At 35.2% G+C, this 18,006-nt stretch overlaps 1 protein-coding gene across 3 annotated transcripts; it reads right to left on the reverse strand.

Annotated features, from left to right (window-relative positions):
* Positions 1–3,315: 3,315 nt before the first annotated feature.
* Positions 3,316–17,905, reverse strand: LOC120628545 (zinc finger protein OZF-like). 3 transcript variants are annotated; one of them, XM_039896951.1, is made up of 12 exons: positions 17,769–17,905; positions 17,398–17,611; positions 16,599–16,801; positions 15,644–15,793; positions 14,860–14,973; positions 13,244–13,390; positions 12,011–12,146; positions 9,398–9,497; positions 7,174–7,300; positions 5,893–5,962; positions 4,303–4,441; positions 3,316–4,211 (listed from the first exon to the last, which is right to left on the reverse strand). In XM_039896951.1, exons 2-11 carry the CDS (start codon positions 17,506–17,508, stop codon positions 4,319–4,321), a joined length of 1,281 nt encoding a protein of 426 aa, XP_039752885.1. In that variant the 5' UTR covers positions 17,509–17,611; positions 17,769–17,905; the 3' UTR covers positions 3,316–4,211; positions 4,303–4,318. The 3 variants fall into 3 exon arrangements, with proteins under 3 accessions (XP_039752885.1, XP_039752883.1, XP_039752884.1); XM_039896949.1 differs by having other exon boundaries at positions 3,316–4,441; XM_039896950.1 differs by having other exon boundaries at positions 3,316–4,441; positions 17,398–17,853.
* Between the last annotated feature and the right edge of the window lie 101 nt (positions 17,906–18,006).

The raw sequence follows: 18,006 nt of genomic DNA on the forward strand, positions 1-18,006 counted from the left end.
TCCACCTTTATTAAACCGTTCTTTATACAGAGAAAATGGCCGACGCATGGCTGAGTGTCCTCAACAAACTTATATTAACACTGTTAAATTCAATCTTCGATCTGAAGATTTTGGGAGATAGACTATTAATTTCGTGCGTAAGATTATATGCGGTAATTAACTGTGATGAGTAAATTATTGTCTCTAAAAAATACTATATATTTAATAGCCCGGTGTTGGAATGATGACTGTACCAAGATGGTGGTAAAGGCGGTGCACTAATACGTCGTTTATGGCTTCGATATGCGACTCGGGCATCGCCCATTCTGCTCAAGCTTGTTTGAAACCGGATTCATATATCTTGAGCCTTAGAAACTACGCGGCGTAAAGTGAAGGCCGTTCAAGCAAAATGCGCCAGCGGAGGAATTCAAATTTGCATCGACTGCGACTTTCTTAAACGAGCGCGTTTTAAGATTGATCGCACGTAGGACGCAAACTGCGGGCCAGTGCGTTCGTTTTGATTTTGCGTGCTCATAAGATCATGCTATAAATTGCGAGAGCATGCTTGAGTACTTTCCACAGATAATTTTATACTTCATCCAATTACTTTACTTACCTCTCTCAACGACAATAATTATTGGAAAAATGATGATGTAGAAAAAGAGCAACTACTGAGTTTCTTGCCAGCTTCTTTTTTATAGAATCTGCCTTCGCAACTGGTGGTTGTCTCTACAAACAGAGAGACTGGCCTACTTGAAATAAATGTATTTTATCTTTTTGTAATTTTAAAAAATAGTTACATTTCTGATTATAAACAAAAATGATCATTTCACACAACGTGTAACCGAATTACGAAATAATGTTGAAGGATGCATAAGTATATTTCCTTAGGATTAACTCTGTAAAAATATTAAATCAAAAGAAGCATATTTATTTAACATTCTAAATGTTAACGTATGACAACCCTATTGAAGTTAAAGACCGACACGATTCTAATGATTTTAATTATGCATGTCATGTTAGGGCTGTATCTGATTTCTTTCAGTAAAAACTATGGCAGTGGTTTACTAATTATAAAACTATTAGGTTTTCGGTTCACAGATAAGTCACAGAGACAGTACATAATGTACCTCTAAAGCCTGCGAAGTATTATTTCGGTTTTCATTTACACGTTTTATAAGATATACAACTCAATTAAAAAAAAATTAAGGGCGATATAAAATTGTCTGTGAGAAATCTGCTCGGCCATGCAAGCGTAATACAATTATAAACGTTAGTAAGTAAACAACTTACGCCGCGTAGTTTCATAAACGACACCTGCAACTCGCGTATAACAACAAAGCACATTTGATACTTTAGGCAAACCAGTTGCAAAATAAATTCTGCGATTGCATCTATGCTATTTTTGCTATCCCAGCATCCATTTTCCATCATACAAATGGGTGATATCGTTTTTGACACAGTGTGATCATCACATTTTACACCACTGAGGTTAAGAATGTTCAAAAGGTGATGAACCAAACGTGATTGCAATAAATTATGCTAAGCCTTACAACAACTTATAATAAATTAACATTCGTAATTTGTGACGTCTCACGACGGTTATATGCGGTGTCATATTTGACGTCACAATGTGTGGCGAGTACGCAGAATCACAGATACTAAAGTATCAAGTGTGCGCATAAATGAATCCCTAAAAATAAGGTATCCCGGTAGTTATCAAGGAAGCTTAATATTTTTGTATTTTCCTAGTATGTAAAAAACGAAGCATTATAAAAGGGGTCACATGCGATCAATGGCGATGGACAATTTTCTGACGTCTTGGACGATTTCGATTGATGCATCGGTTTTATCATGCGATAAAAATCTTTCATATCCATACTAATGCGAAGGTATTTGTCCGTTTGTGTTACCATCTCACACTCTTCCAGCTTATCCACTGAGCTGACCTTGACGAAGTTTGGCACAGTTATAGCTTGCAATATGCAGATGGATATACAAACAAATACAACTAATTTTGCGTTAGATAACCTGTTTTATACAAATGTACAAAACAGGTTATCTAATGCAAAAATAATTTTGTAAGTCGGACCTATAGTTTCTATGAAACACGTTGAAATATACTAACACGTCAACTTTTTATTATATATATAGATATACTTTGTTTCCATTAAGTATTTGAGATTGATTATTATTAAATGGATTTGCATGTAAAAGATCAATGGGAACTGTCAATTACGTAGAATTGTCGATTGCCGTTGAACGTCTTAGGGGCCCTTTATGGTATCGTGTTGTCTTCTATGATTGTGTATGCATTATGCTATAGATGAGTATTTCGTAAACATTTGGTTGAAATAATAAGTGCGTAATAAAACACTTTTTCGTATTGAAAAATAAAACTGTCTTTTATTTATATTACAATTCCTACTTAAAACCTAAATAATAGCAAGTACATATCCTTTTTTATCAAAAAAAAAAAAAAAACTAATATTAATCAAAATTATAATAGTGTGAAGTCAACCAACCAACCATCCAAACCAAACCAGAGTACAGTATAGCTAACAATAGTTTCTTATTTGATTAATTAAAATGGTTAACGGTTTAACCGATTTACGAAAACTGTATATAAAAAAAAGGTATGTATGTAGTGGTATATTTACAGTCATCGCTGAAAGTTTACTTCTAAATTAGAAGTAAACTTTCAGCGATGAGTTTCATCATCATATCAACCGATAACCGGCCCACTAAGTTAAGCCGTTAAGGCCGTAGTCCACCACGCTGACCTAGCACCCCCGTCTCCCCCGTGGAATGATGCTAGCTCACAAACTTTCCCATTTTTTGGTAAAAGTTTAGAATATAAGAGGTCAAGTAATGTCAAAAGCTAAATGCATTGAAGTGACTGTCTGCTCGAGATACACCACAAATAACAGTGGAGCTGTTTTTGATGCTTCAATATTATATACACGGCTTCTGTTTGTTCTTAATTCTATGGCCATAACACAGATTATAAAGCAGTTTAAGGGCTCTGGAAAGATGCACACCAGCAAACCAAAAATGTTTTATACTCAGATCATCTTGCCCGGGCGATTTCCCATGTTTCATTTTTAACAAAAATATTTAACCAATGCTATTTATCTGGAGCTTTGATTGTAATATAAACATATTAGTGTTCTATCCCACTTCACGCTGCCTGTTGAGCCGTATCAAATCTTAGATTTTCAACACAAATACACCAAATGATACACATTCACACTCAAAGGATGTTTTTCATTAAAATAAAAAAATAAAAAAAAATTACTTTGTCGATAAGGAGTTTAATATGCAAAAATGACTCTCCAATTCTTTTACTCGAAATCCTGTACTAAGGCTGAATTTAAATGACAACAAATCACGCACTGTCAATTTGTTTAATCAACAGTATAATTTCATCTATCTAAAACGAACGGCCATTAATTAGGTAACAAACCAGCCACAAAATATTATTCGTTGAAATTTTCCCTCATTAAATAACGTTTAATTGTGAATCTTATTATAATATTAATATATAATTACATCAAAAATGTCTTTCTTAGGCCTTTAAATTTGACATACAAACATAAACAACTTATAAAACTGACAAAGGCTGTATGCATGGGCAGCCTTATCACATATTTTCCGCAAGCGCTAAACGTATGGGCTTAGTATAACTTAATTGTAAACTCACATAAAATTATATTTAATAAATTATACACTAATTTGCATAAACTATTTATAGAAAGGTAATTAATACACGTTTTTTTAGAAATAAAAACTAAATTTTTCCTTTCAACTAACTCTATGCCAAAAATCATCTTAATTGGTTGCTAAGTTAGTGGGCAAAGTAAAGACAAACAAACACACGCATTTATAATATTAGTTAGTAGCAAAATATTACATAATTATGCACAATATTGGGAATGTACTCGATCTTTTACTTTAGATCAGACTGAAAAGGAAAGACGAGCAGTGGCGTGTTTAGAAGGTATGCACAGCGTATGCAGATAATATAAAATAAAGAAAATCTCCAGTACAGTCCCCCCTCTAAAGGGATACCCCTTTAGAGGGGGAAGTCCCACATAACCTCCGTCCTGCCCAAGGATCGAGAGGTAGCGAATCTTTTCCACCACGTCAAAAACTACCATATTCCCCAACAGGTTAACCCGCTACCATCTTAGACTGCATCATCACTTACCACCATGTGAGATTGCAGTCAACTTGTAATATGAAAGAAAAAAAAAAGAAAAAAAAATCAATCTATTTGTATTATGAGCAAGCAATTGGTCTTAAATATAAAATAGTAAATACCTATCAAATACGTTAATTAAATGATGTCGGAGTTCTTTATAAAGTAGTAAGCCGGGTCTTCAAGCAGTTCGCTTTTCATCACGAGCTTGGCTAGGCGAACCTGCTCGTTGGGCATCGTCGGCAATGCTTTGTAGAACATCTGCGAAATAACATTAATTCAATTTATATATTTGCATGTTGGAAAGCGGTTAAGAAGCGGTGACGATAGCGGTGGCGGTAGCAGTGACGTGCACTTCATACATGTACAAAAGCACTGCCTGCCCTAAAATTGATATATAACTTGTATAGGAGGAGGATTTTTGCAGTTTCAAGCAATTTTCCCGCTGTATACATACCACGGTAAGTAACCCAATGCACGCCACTGGGTGATAGCCTAGCTAGGACTTCGGCTCCACTCTTAAGGGTCCTTTCAGTAAAGTATATAAAATTGTCGTCATCGTCATCACTTCAACCGATTGAAGTCCACAGCTGGACATAGGTCTAGGGAGTTCCAAAATCCACGGTCCTTGGCCGCTTGTTTCCAGCGGCTCCCAGTGACTCGTTAAAGGCCGACCAACGACCATTGAACCCCAACTTCCATCGGTTCTCCGAGCCATGTGCCTCGCTCATTTCCACTCTAGCTTTGCGACTAGCTGAGCTATGCCGGTAACTCTGGTTCTTCTACGGATGTCTTCGTTTCTGACTCGATCAAGAACTCCCAACCTAGCTCTTGGAATCGCCCGCTGAGTGACTCTGAGCCTTCTTGTGAGGCCCTAACTAATAACTAATTGTAATGACTTGAAATCCATTACGACATTGACATCTAAATAGATTCCTTCTAACCGGTGGTAGAGTCACTACAAACAGACAGACTTGACGTTTCAAAAGTGCCTATTTGAAATAAATGAATTTTGAATTTTGTTTTTTTTTTTTAATTTAAAAAATAAGTGTCAGCTAAGAAAAGGTTTTTAGAAAATATCCTAAAGAGGTGAAACAGGTCTTAAAAATTTGTATGAAACCTATGTTTTTCAAGTTAGAGACACCGTAATTCGCATTTAGGTTAGTAATTTAAATTTAAAATACATATATCAACGAACTATCTGTCTACAAACCTGAAATATAATTATACACACACAAACACACAAACACACACACACACACACGCAGACACTTCAAACTTATAACACCACGTCGTTTTTGCGTCGGGGTCTCAAAATTCGAAATGACAACCCTACGGTTTAAATTTCAAGGCTAATGTGGTCAGAGATTACTATTTTTTATTTTTTTTACGACTGTTCCCTGTGGAATTCCATGATAAATTATGAAAATTAACACCTACTTTCTACTCTCCCCTAAAAGCAGGAGAATCTGTATGATATAATTTATTAATATAATTGTCAAACAATATCAACATCTCCTGAGGATGCTCCGGTTTCGGAGCTAAAGTAGAGAGTACATTGAAGATCTGTTTTGAGTGTAGAATAAGGATTGAAGAGGTTTTAAGTTACACCATACAGATTCTCCTGCTTTTCGGTGTGTAGAAAGTTGGGCTTAATTTTAATAATGGTTTTTAATTTCCATACAAAAATTAAAGAATTATAACAAACTCACCTTTCGTGTCATAAGTTGAAGCCCGTGTACCTTCATCATATGGGCCTTCAAGATTGACATCCGCGGGTACCTGCATATATAAATGAACATTAATAACCCATTATAACGGCCGTCGGAATGAGAAGGGTTGGGGGGCGTCCACCACACAGGCCTAGTGCGGATTGGTGGACTTCGCACACCTTTGGGAACATTATGGAGAAATCGCAGGCATGCAGGTTTCCTCCCGATTTTTTCCGTCACCGTCAAAGCAAGTGATATTTAATTGCTAAAACACACGTGGCTTAGGAAAGGTACAAAGGTAGGGTAAGCATTAAAAAGTAAAATGGCATAAAATGGCAAAAACCTACTCCGTTGCCAGTTATATGAAAGTGTTAGGGTAGGCAGCGCTTTTGTGCATGTATGAAGTGCACGCCCCTAGCTATCCCAACCACTAGGCTATCATCATCGTCATCATGTCAACCAATTGACCTCCACTACTGGACATAGGTGTATTGTAGCCCCTAATACCACGGTTTTGTGCCAAGGTGTTGCCTTTTGTGGGCCTTAAACGTTCATACAACGTGCAAATGAAAAACGAAATAATACTTCACAGGCTTGTCATAAGTTTACACTCAGAACATTTTGTATTCGTCTGTATGGAAAAATAAATATGCTTATTTTTATTTAATACTAGCGTACCCAGCCCGCTTCGCCGGGCTTGATTTTGCTTTATTTTATTTAAACAATAAACTTACATGATTAAATTTTTAATTTAAGTCTGATAATATTTTAAAACGTTTATTTCTCTCCGTATTCATTCTCTTCTCGAGCGGGTGAAGATCATTATCTACACCCATGTACACCCAACAATAGAATATTATCATAGTAAATAAAAGCTGTATTTGACAGTTCAAAAATAGGAGTGCTCCGATCGTCACCAAACTTTACAGGATTACTCGCCAGGTCAATCCGGAGATACCCTGAAAGTTTAATTGAAATCGGACCAGCCATTTCGGAGCCTATACGGAACATACCCACACACTTTCTCTTTTATATATATAAGATAGATTTTCACAAAGTCAAATATTTCTTTATTCAAATAGGCACATAGATGGCACTTTTGATGCGTTATTATGTACAAAATGTGTACATAGCAGTGAGTAGTGATGGCGATAACTACAATCGTGAACTTAAAACTAAAGCTACGAGGGTTCCAATCGCGCCCTGGTCTAAGAAGAAGCCCACAACAAACTTAGCCGGGTGTTCTTTTTGTTATCACCATCTCACATTGTCGTACGTCACCTTTTTGGGCAGAGCCGGCAGGCGAAGGGCGGTGGAAGGCCTCTGTGGTCGCGGTTTATGTGCAGTCGAAGGTTCATGAGCTGTGAAAAGCGCCGATCGCACTCATTGCACGCGAACCGCTTCAACGCTGCATCAGAGTAAAAAAAAAAAATTTCAAACATGTTCGGAAATTTGAGCATGATTTTGACATCCCCCTTCGACATAAATCGAAGTTGTAAATCCATATCTGTCGTGATTTAGCTGTTTACTTCATGATAATTATATATGTAGCTTGCTATTGGTAAAATCGGTTAAAATCGGTCCAGTAGTTATGGAGCATATTGAGTACACAAACAAACAAAGAAACAAGCCAAAAAAATCTTTCCTCTTTAGAATATTAGTATAGACTAACTATTGCCACCGTTATATATAGAAACCGTTAGATTAAGAGAGAAGATACCAAAACACGTACTTTTCTGTAGAAAGCATTCAATTTAGGCGTACTTATACAGACATTCTTAAGTTGTATATTCCTTTCACAAAAATCGGATGTTAAAAAGAACTTAAATGAAAAAGTTTTAATTTCGCTTTTAATTTGTAAAAGATGATTTAAATCGGTCCAGTAGTTATGGAGCTTATTGAGTACAAACAAAGAAAGAAACAAGCCGGAAGTCTTTCCACTTTAGAATATTAGTATAGACTAACTGTTGCTACGCTGGATTTTGATTTTAAATCATCCCGTAGGAAGTTTATTTGAGAGATGTGTACTAACATAGAATAGTAACCGTTAGATTAAGAGAGAAGATACCAAAACACGTACTTTTCTGTAGAAAGCATTCAATTTAGGCGTACTTATACAGACATTTTTAAGTTGTATATTCTTTTACAAAAATCGGATGTTAAAAAGAACTTAATTAAAAAAGTTTTAATTTCGCTTTCAATTTGTATAAGATGATTTAAATCGGTCCAGTAGTTAAGGCGCCCATTTATTGGAAACAAAAAAAAATAACAAACAAAATATTCTCTCCTCTTTGTAATATTAATAAGTAGAGATATAGATATGTTTGCGCCACCTGCATACACATGATGAATTTATCACGAATAAAGTTATTGAGGAGAAGTACAAAGCAGGTTAGAAAAGCCCGTTTTCAGTAAACCTAGGAATCGCCTTAATAAGATGATAAGAATTCTCTTAATATTAATAGGTACTAGATGTATATGATTAAAGTTTTAGATTTATACGGCGTCTAACTCGTTAGACACCGTATAAAGGAGTTCGTGAAACGTTTTTTTTTTCTCTAAGAATCACCTAAATCACTAGGTACCCGATGTACATATTATGATTAAAGTTTTATATTTACAAGACGCGATGCCGAACTCGGTAGAAAACACATAAAGGAGTCCGTGAAACGTTTTTTTTTCTCTAAGAATCACCTAAATCACTAGGTACCCGATGTACATATTATGATTAAAGTTTTATATTTACAAGACGCGATGCCGAACTCGGTAGAAAACACATAAAGGAGTCCGTGAAACGTTTTTTTTTCTCTAAGAATCACCTAAATCACTAGGTACCCGATGTACATATTATGATTAAAGTTTTATATTTACAAGACGCGATGCCGAACTCGGTAGAAAACACATAAAGGAGTCCGTGAAACGTTTTTTTTTCTCTAAGAATCACCTAAATCACTAGGTACCCGATGTACATATTATGATTAAAGTTTTATATTTACAAGACGCGATGCCGAACTCGGTAGAAAACACATAAAGGAGTCCGTGAAACGTTTTTTTTTCTCTAAGAATCACCTAAATCACTAGGTACCCGATGTACATATTAGGATTTAAGTTTTTTATTTACACGACGCGACGCCGAACTCGTTAGACATCACGTAAAGGAGTTCGTGAAACGTTTTTTTATTCTAATAATCACCTACATAAATGTGCCTCACCTAATTTAGTGTGTTAATTTATGTAAAGTTTATTGTAATTGCGATTTCCCGTCTCTCATGTGTACTATCGTTAAGGTTACCTGTCAGAGATCACTTTAGTGGTAAGGTCGCCTTTTGCTTCTAATTTTTTTTAAAAGTATATTTTTAATTTCTCCTTTACTACGCAATAAAGATGTTTAAATAAATAAATAAAAATAAATAGCTAGGCATCCGATTAATGATATTCCTAGTCTTAGTGATAACGGGCAATAGACTAGCTGTGCCCTGCGGTTTAACCCGCATAGACGACTCACGGTTATGCGTGTTCATGTGCGCGACGATGGCCGCTTTGATGTTGAAACTCCGCTGGCAGTGGTCGCACTCGTAGCGTGCATTGTGCGTTTTCATGTGTCTCTACAAATTAATAAATAAATATATATAAAATCACGACTAAACACACATCATCTGGCGCCAAAGTAAGCGTGGCTTGTGTTATGGGTACTAGGATAACAGACGAATATTTTTTATGAGTTATATACATCATATCAACCCATTAATCCCCCACAATGAGAAGGGTTTAAGGCTGGCCCAGTGCGGATTGGTGGACACACCTTTGAGAACATTATAGAGAACTCTCAGGCATGCAAGTTTCCCCCCGACGTTCTCCTTCGCCGTTGAAACAACTGATATTTTTAATTACTTAAAACGCACATAACTTGTTGGAGGTGCGTGCTGGAATTTGAATCAGCCACCCGAAAGTGAAGTCGAGCTGCTACCCACTGCGCTATCACCGCTTTTTATAAATAATACACATTGATACTTATAAGGCTGACAATCCAGATTCACTTAGCAAATGCTCGTAAGCTGTGCGAGTGCGTCGCAAAACGATACCAACTTGGATTCGTTACGTACGCATTATGCTCGAAATGCTGCAACATTTCGTGTTTAATATAAGTATGGATTATTTCATAATTTATATTATTACAGATAAATTAAATAATATTTTTTGTAACTGACTTAGTATACGTCTTGGCTATAGTCGTAAAAAAGTAATAGGCCCGTTTTGACATTTGTCATCGCGACGTAACTAGTTATGGAACCATAAGACTCGGTACTCGATACTCACGATAAATCAATTCAAGTTTGTATCAGTACTTCATTGATATGATTATGTATTGTAAAGTGTTCGCTCGTTCAAAGTATTCCTTTAACTTCACAACCAATTCGCGTGACTGGCTGTTGATTATACGTCCACTTTTCAACATGTTGAAACAGAGTTCGTACTATATAACAACAAACACAAAAAACGAGTCAAATCACTATGTTTAAATCAATGTCCAAAGTAGAAGAGCCAAAGTTAACGTAATAGTAAACAGTATATATCAAACTTAAACGAGCGCACAGTCAACTTTACAAGATGGGGAACGAAACTACGCAGTGCGCGCGGGTACGCTTCAGTCATGTGCCGCTTGGTCAGAAATACCAACTCAGACTCATTATTTAGAACCCAGTGTCGTCAAATCAAAATTTTATTTGCAGCTTTGAGAACCAAGCTCATTCTTTGCAGTAAAGATTACTACACAATAATTAATTTCGATATTCAGTAAAAAAAATGGTTACAACTCTGGAATAAAAAAATAAAAAAAAGACAGAACGTAACTGTTTTCGAAACGTTTCGCAATAATTATAAATTGCTTGCTAGTTGCTACTATAAAGTAAGCGCAAAAAGAATACTCGCGATATATTCTTTAATATTATTTAACGTCCCAAAAAAATTTACGTATTTTTTAAAACATTGTATTTTAATTTTATTGTTTCTTTCAGTTTTGTTCCAAGTTACATTCTATGGTCTTGCACCAAAGTTAAACGGGCCTATTAAATTTTTACGACTATAGCTGTAAGTATACTAAGGATGTAAAGAAACAAATAAATAGTATACAGATAACCACTCGGACACTGAAAAACATACATAAATGTTCATCACACAAAGATTTTCCAGCCTTGGGCTCAGAAAGCAGGGTCGCTGCCCACTGCGCCATACGGCCGTCATACATTTTTATTTTATTTTTATTTTATTTATTATTTATTTGGGACAGAAAACAATAACATATTACAACAATAGCTCTTAAATTGGGTTAATATGTAATCCACAGCAGTGGATAATATTGTAAGTAGCAGTAGGGCGATACGATGTAGACACAGGTAACACTTACTTACTGACAGATAATATTAATTGTAGGTACCTAAAGTACCTAATCAAAAATTAAAATTAACTGTCATAGCTTAGCATTAATTATCATTAACTTAATGCAAAAAAAAAAACTCTAGTGCTACTACAAAGTAACAATTTGTACGGAAGGCAGACCCTGGATTGTCTAGTGCCGACTTTGCTGAACAGCTTGCCTTATAAACTAAAGCAGGAAATAAACTCTAAAAACATAAAGGAGAAACTTAAAACATTTTTCTTTCAAACTAATAAATGTAATAATAAATAGCTGGAACATCCTGTGTAAAGTTTACTCAAACGATAAAGTGCGATATGTGGAACTGGTTGAAACGCGATCATTATTTTTTGTATTTTTTTTTTGGAACTACCCGTCATATATCATATTTTGTATGTAGCTTTAAAATACTGTACCTACTTGTAATTCCGAGCGCTTAATGATGAATACCGGTGTACGGATAAATCCGTCTGGGTTTTTGTTACGCCGTAACAGATATTGTTATGTTAACATAAAAAATGTTCATAAATTTTCATAATTTCATTTTACTAAAAAAGATACAAATCAAAAAAACAACAAAGGAATAGAAAAATTAATTGATAGATTCATATAAAAGAAAGGAAAGAAAGAGAACACACATTGAACTTGGAAGACTAAATGACTAATCAGAGAAAATAATATTAATAAATATTATTTTGTACTCACTAATAGCGTGACACTGCCCGTGTAGCGTCGGAAGCAGATTTTGCACATGTACGGCCGCGTGCCGGCGTGCATGTGCTGATGTGCCTTAAGACTGGCGCTCGACACAAAGCTAGCTGAGCACTGCGTACAATCGTATCTGCAATCCCACATACGTTTTTTTAAAGTGATAACTTGTTAAAAACGGTAAAAGGTGAGGGAATAACTTTTTTTTTTAAAGTCTATTAAAGATTTTAAACTTCGTCGTTAATCAACATTTCTTAAATATAGTTCAACGGGTACATACCACGATAAAATTTTTGGATTTGTCGATATTTCGACCCAGTTATTATAATATTTTTATTTATAAATTATAATTATATTTTTGATACCAAGCTTTTAATAGTTGACAAACGCTACCGGATCGAAATTATCGGTTGATATCTTGTGAATGTCTCTTAAAAAGTTCAAAGTTTGTATTAAACATAAGCTTATAGAGAAGATCGTGACCACGATCTATGCAACTGGGCGGATGAGTCCCGTCGTGGCCACGATCCATGCAACTGAGTCGAAATATCGACAAATGCAAAAATATTATCGTTGAACTATATTTAAGAAATGTTTAAGTCTATATTATATAGATATTAGTGATAACTTCTTTAGGAGCGTTCGTCGAGCTATTGGTAGGGGAATAACTTCTTTTGGCGGGTTAGGGTCACAATAACCCGACACTCTGAAGTTAGGTATATGGTTTGACAGTGTACACTTGAAAAAGTCCGCGGGCTCATTCCGGTGATTTAATTGATTCATTTGTACAAAAATCCCAAAATTAAGTGTCGAGTGATACTCGGTTCGATAATCCGATAATGAGTCTATTAGTATCCCAAATGTAATTGTTTATATTAGGTCAATTTCTTTAATTATGTAGTAATACTTTTCGTTGTTAGTGCAAACGGGCATTAGACACTTGTATTACAACAAAAAAAAAGTGACTGACTGACGGACTGACTGAATGATTGACTGAACGGCTCTCTCCATCGCCCGCTCTTAAGTTTTTTTCTAATACCCCTTTCCACTAAACCTTGGCATCGGATAGATCGGATGTCTATAGAACAATAACCGTTTCGCTAACTCTTAAGTCTTAGGTGATAACTATTGGTGAACGGTTGATGTTTTCCTAGGGATCTTCTTAGATTAGGCGTTACTTATTTCGTCGTAAGTAAAAACGGACATAAATGATTTTAAGTTTATACTCACTTCTTGGGCGGCTTTTGCTTCTTCGAGCCCTTGGACAGAAATGGTCTTGAGCGGCCCCGGCCTCCGAGATATTTCGCGCGAGCCTTTAGAACTATCTGCGCATCCGGTGAGTTGCACCTCTTCTCGTGTTTGTAAAGGTTTGTTTTACTGGAAATTATAACAATATTTTTGATGCCAATTTTTTAATTGTTGACAAACGCTACCGGATCGAAATTACCGGTTGATATCTTGTGAATGTCTCTTAAAAAGTTAATAGTTGGTTTTAACGTAAGCTTATCGAGAAGTCCTATTATATTAAAAGCGAGGGTGTTAATGATTACTCTAACCAGGTTGCTTCTTAAATTGTTTCAAATGCCTATGTGAGTTGGTGATGACAAAAAGAACACCCGAGTAAGTTTGTTATAGGCTTCTTAGCCCAGGACGCGTTTTTGAACCCTCGTAGCTTTAGTTTTGAGTTTACGAATATGGATATCGTCTATCTCATACCATGTACACAGTTTTTATGTAATTTACGCATCAAAAGTACCATCTATGTGCCTATTTGAATGGGATAGGAAAGGTTTAGGCCTGTCCATGGCGCTGGATATACTCCTAGCATAGCTGTCTTATATCCTGCTGAGGATATTGATATGGCTTAAATTGTTGTTAGACCATGGCGTGTTTGGAACCCCTGATAGCTGAAGTTCTAAGTTTACGAAAATTTGGTTATGACCATCTTTTCACCACCATGTACTTGTACATTTTTCATGTAATGTACGAATCATATGGGCCTACTCGAATGAAGATATTTTTGACTTTGACTTAATAGATAGATAGATAAATTCTTTATTGCACACAATTAAGGGATAAAGATAATATAAATTGAAAACAAAAATATAAGAAGACTAAAAATGCGCAGAGGCGGCGTTATCGCTTTGAGCGATCTCCTCCAGACAACCCTTAATGAAAGAAGAAAATGATTATGGAAACGGGATAGTGCAATTTTAAAAATATGTTATAAAATAAACTACATCTACTATATTTAACAATAATACATAATATTAATAGGTTAAGCAACAGTTGATGACAAGGTGTTTCCGTTATTAGATCTAGTCTGTTCAATTTCATAGCGTCGGTACACCGGTAGGAGAATTTGGCATTTTACATAAATTTTTTATGCGAGTACTTATTTGTTGATATTTTGGTTTTTATTTTATTCTTATGATATTATAAAAAATACGAATATAAATAATAAAGACTCGTTAAAGGAATGTTTATAGTAGATAAACGATAATAAAATATACACTATTTTTCATCTCGCGTAGTGTTGGGTTCATTGTGTCTTGTAACTATTTATAACAAAGGATCCAACATCATAACGTTCCGAAACCATTCTAAAATATCTAGCATTTGTTCGACGTAGGTACTACATCAAGTACGAAAAAACTTTTTCTACCGAAGTCAACAAACAGGACCTCTCACTACGGCATGGCACTTCGATAAAAAAAAAACAAATTCTCCTGCAGGTGTACGCCGCAGGCGGCGTCCTCTGGTAGCGCAGCGGCGCCTTTGACAAAATGCGGCAAGGGCCAAGACGGTATGGCACAAAGGCGACTAAGCGAATGGAATTTACTCACCTACGGAAGTTTACACCGCAAGCTAGACAGTATAGGTATCTCTCGCCATGTTTCTCGTGGTAGTGCCGTTCCGCTGCTGGTATCGACACAGACTGGTGGTCACATGTTGTGCACCTGCATACATACAACGTGTAAATGAAAACCGATAATCCTTCGCAGGCTTTAGAGGTACATTATGTACCGTCTCAGAGACTTATCTGTGAAACCGAAATCCTAATAGTTTTTGAATATTGGATAAAAGCAGGCGTTACTTGGCGGAAATCCATAATATATTATGAAAAATAAGCTTAATTAGCTATACTCCGCGAACAGCAGGAGAATCTGTATGGTGTAATTTATAATTTCTTCAATTCGTGTACTCCACACAGCCTCTGTTGATTCTTTTTAAGTATGCTATCAACCAAATCTGAATTGTATTTTAGTAAAATATCATTTATCACATGGCACATGCAAATGGTTACAAGTTACAACACACATCACCATCTAGCCCCATAGTAAGCGTAGCTGGTTATGGGTACTAAGATGACTGATGAATATTTTAATAATATACATAAATACTTATATTAACCCAGACACTGAAAAACAGTAATCACAACATTTTCCCACAAGTTGTGGGAATCGAACCCACAGCCTCGGACTCAGAAAGCAGGGTTGCTGCCCACTGCGCCAATCAACAGTCATGAAACTGAAATGACACTGAAAGGTAATCTGATATAATCAACATTCAGTTTTACATATGTTAACAACAAAAATTCCTAGGTATTGTAAAAATTATTTGACTCACTGTAACATAATGCCATCCATCATATAAAAGTCAGTGGGTAGAGGTGGTGGTTTGGTCTCCTGCATGATCGCCACTAAACTCTTTATAAGCAACTTTTTATCGTTTCTTAACTCTGGATAAACTGACTGTATACTTTTTATATAAGAGTGTCTAAAACAAAAATCAGCTATTTATTTCAGTTATTTTTCAATGATTTTACCTCATTGGTCTAGTGGTTAGCATATTAAGATGTGAATTCATGTACTTAGATTTAAATCCTATTTTTAACCAACAATGGATGCAAAAACAATGGAGTGTTACAAATTTGACAAACAATGGAGTTTGAGATGTCTTTTTATGTTGCATTGAATTTCATGAATGGATGAACCAATTATGACTTTGGTTTTTTTTGTTAGGAAGGTGAATTATGTTAGGAGATTGGGAATGATAAAATCATTCCAACTCATCATTTTGTTTTTCGAGTTGTCAAAAATGGGCTTTTATTTTGACAACTCGAAAAAAAGGCCATTCAAATGAAGAGCCAGGCCATTCAAAGAGCTTGACTAACTAGTATATTCATATTGAATCAAGTCAATTTGAAATATATTATATATGTATTACATAATAAATTAATCCAACCAAGTACAAAATGAAGGATAAATAAGCAAAATGAATGATAAATCTTTTGAAAGATCCTCTACTATCTTTTTCAACTATTAAATTCAATCTTGAACATTTTGGATAATATTGATTAGATTTTTGAGAACTTCAGGCAATAGATTCTTTGTCTTAGAAAAGATTGATTGATGGCCATCTTTGACCAATTTTTATCAAAAATAATTGAGAACACTTCCAACTAATTCACCTTTCACCAACCAAAATTCCCACAGACCCATTTTTGACCAAACTCAAAACTCCTTCAAGAAAGAAATCCAAACCTCCGAATATGCTATCCAATAAATATGTTAAACATTACCTTTTATCCTGTTTGACCATATGTGGCCTTTTTTTTGGGAATTTTTTATCCAAATAAATAACAGGTACCTCATCTTCAGGTGAAAAATCCTGATCACTATCTTTATTGGTAGATAACTCATCCTTTATACTAACATTTTCCTCTACCTCTTGTTCTTCCTGAGTAGAACCTTCATCGTTATCCAAGTACACATGTTCAATGTCCTGAAGAACAGAAGATTTTTTAATTATATTCTGTGTAGCCCAGTTCAGCAAGAGAGCAGTTCTTTGCTTTTGTCAAAATAAAAAATTAACAAATAACCACTTTTGAAACATCAACTCTGCCCGTTTGATTTGGCTCTACGACTGGTTTAGAAGACTTATTCTACCAGGAATCTTACAAGAAACGCAGTAGTTGTTTTTTACAACAGAATTAGATTACACCAGCACAGCTAGCAGTGTCAGGAGACATCTCCCCCTGGGAAGAACAAAATTTTATCTTCTTGCACAGTTTTATCCACTCTCTGCGGATTGATGCACTGATGGACATAACATCTAAATAATATATGTGTAATTATAAACACAAACAGGGGTAAACTTCTCCTTCTCATTGTTGTGGTGCTTTAGCAGGTGGACAAGTAGTATTTTTGTCCCTAGCTTATGGCTAGCTGTGCAGTGCACAAAAGGTTTCTACTCGCTAAAAGCAAGGTCATCATCCAATCCAAACCTAGTTCATAACTGGTACTCTTTTTAAATTTAGGCAACTACATTACATATCAGTAGATTTTGAAAACAAACAAACGAAAAGCAAAATAACATACCTGAAATTTGTCGTCCTTGGTAAGAACTTCTATGCTTTTTCTAGACGGGACTGTTGATTTATCGATAGCATCACCGACTATAACTAAGAAGGTATCATCGTCACTATCCATGTTTGTGTTCCTTGTGATTATATTTTTATTCAATTTTTTTCTTAAATTTTAGTTTAAAATTGAGGATTGGCTCGCATAAGTGCATACGTGAATACTTCGGTACCTAATTAACAGATAAATATTATTGTATGTAATTCAAAATTCTATAGAGTACGATAATAAAAATATGTTAATATGAAATGGTTTAAATCCCGTATTGGAAATATTCCTCACTGAAATCAAAAATTACGAAAATTGCGGCAAAAGTATAAAAAAATTACACTGAGCAAAGGAATTCGACTGTTCTACTTTGGTAAATAGTATTTCAAAGTACTTGGTATTTATTATTTAAGTGGTATTTATAAACTGGTATGTGGTATTCACTAGGTATTTTGTTTTTTAACTGTGGTTATTTAATAAAATTCCTAATAAAATCCACAGATGATATTTATTTAAAAAAAATATTGGGAAATATCTGTTATCTCTATTATCGGACATATCGAACTACACTATGATGTT

Source organism: Pararge aegeria, chromosome 13 (assembly GCF_905163445.1).
Source record: "Pararge aegeria chromosome 13, ilParAegt1.1, whole genome shotgun sequence".
NCBI classification, from domain to species: Eukaryota; Metazoa; Arthropoda; class Insecta; order Lepidoptera; family Nymphalidae; genus Pararge; species Pararge aegeria.

Bases quoted from the DNA above. Each gene is read 5' to 3' on its own strand.
- LOC120628545 (XM_039896951.1), bottom strand. From the start codon at position 17,508: ATGGATAGTGACGATGATACCTTCTTAGTTATAGTCGGTGATGCTATC. The intron at 14,974-15,643 runs GTGAGTCAAATA...GTATGTATGCAG, and splicing joins ATGGATGGCATTATGTTACA to GTGCACAACATGTGACCACC. The intron at 12,147-13,243 runs GTGAGTATAAAC...GTGGGATTGCAG, and splicing joins AAGCAAAAGCCGCCCAAGAA to ATACGATTGTACGCAGTGCT.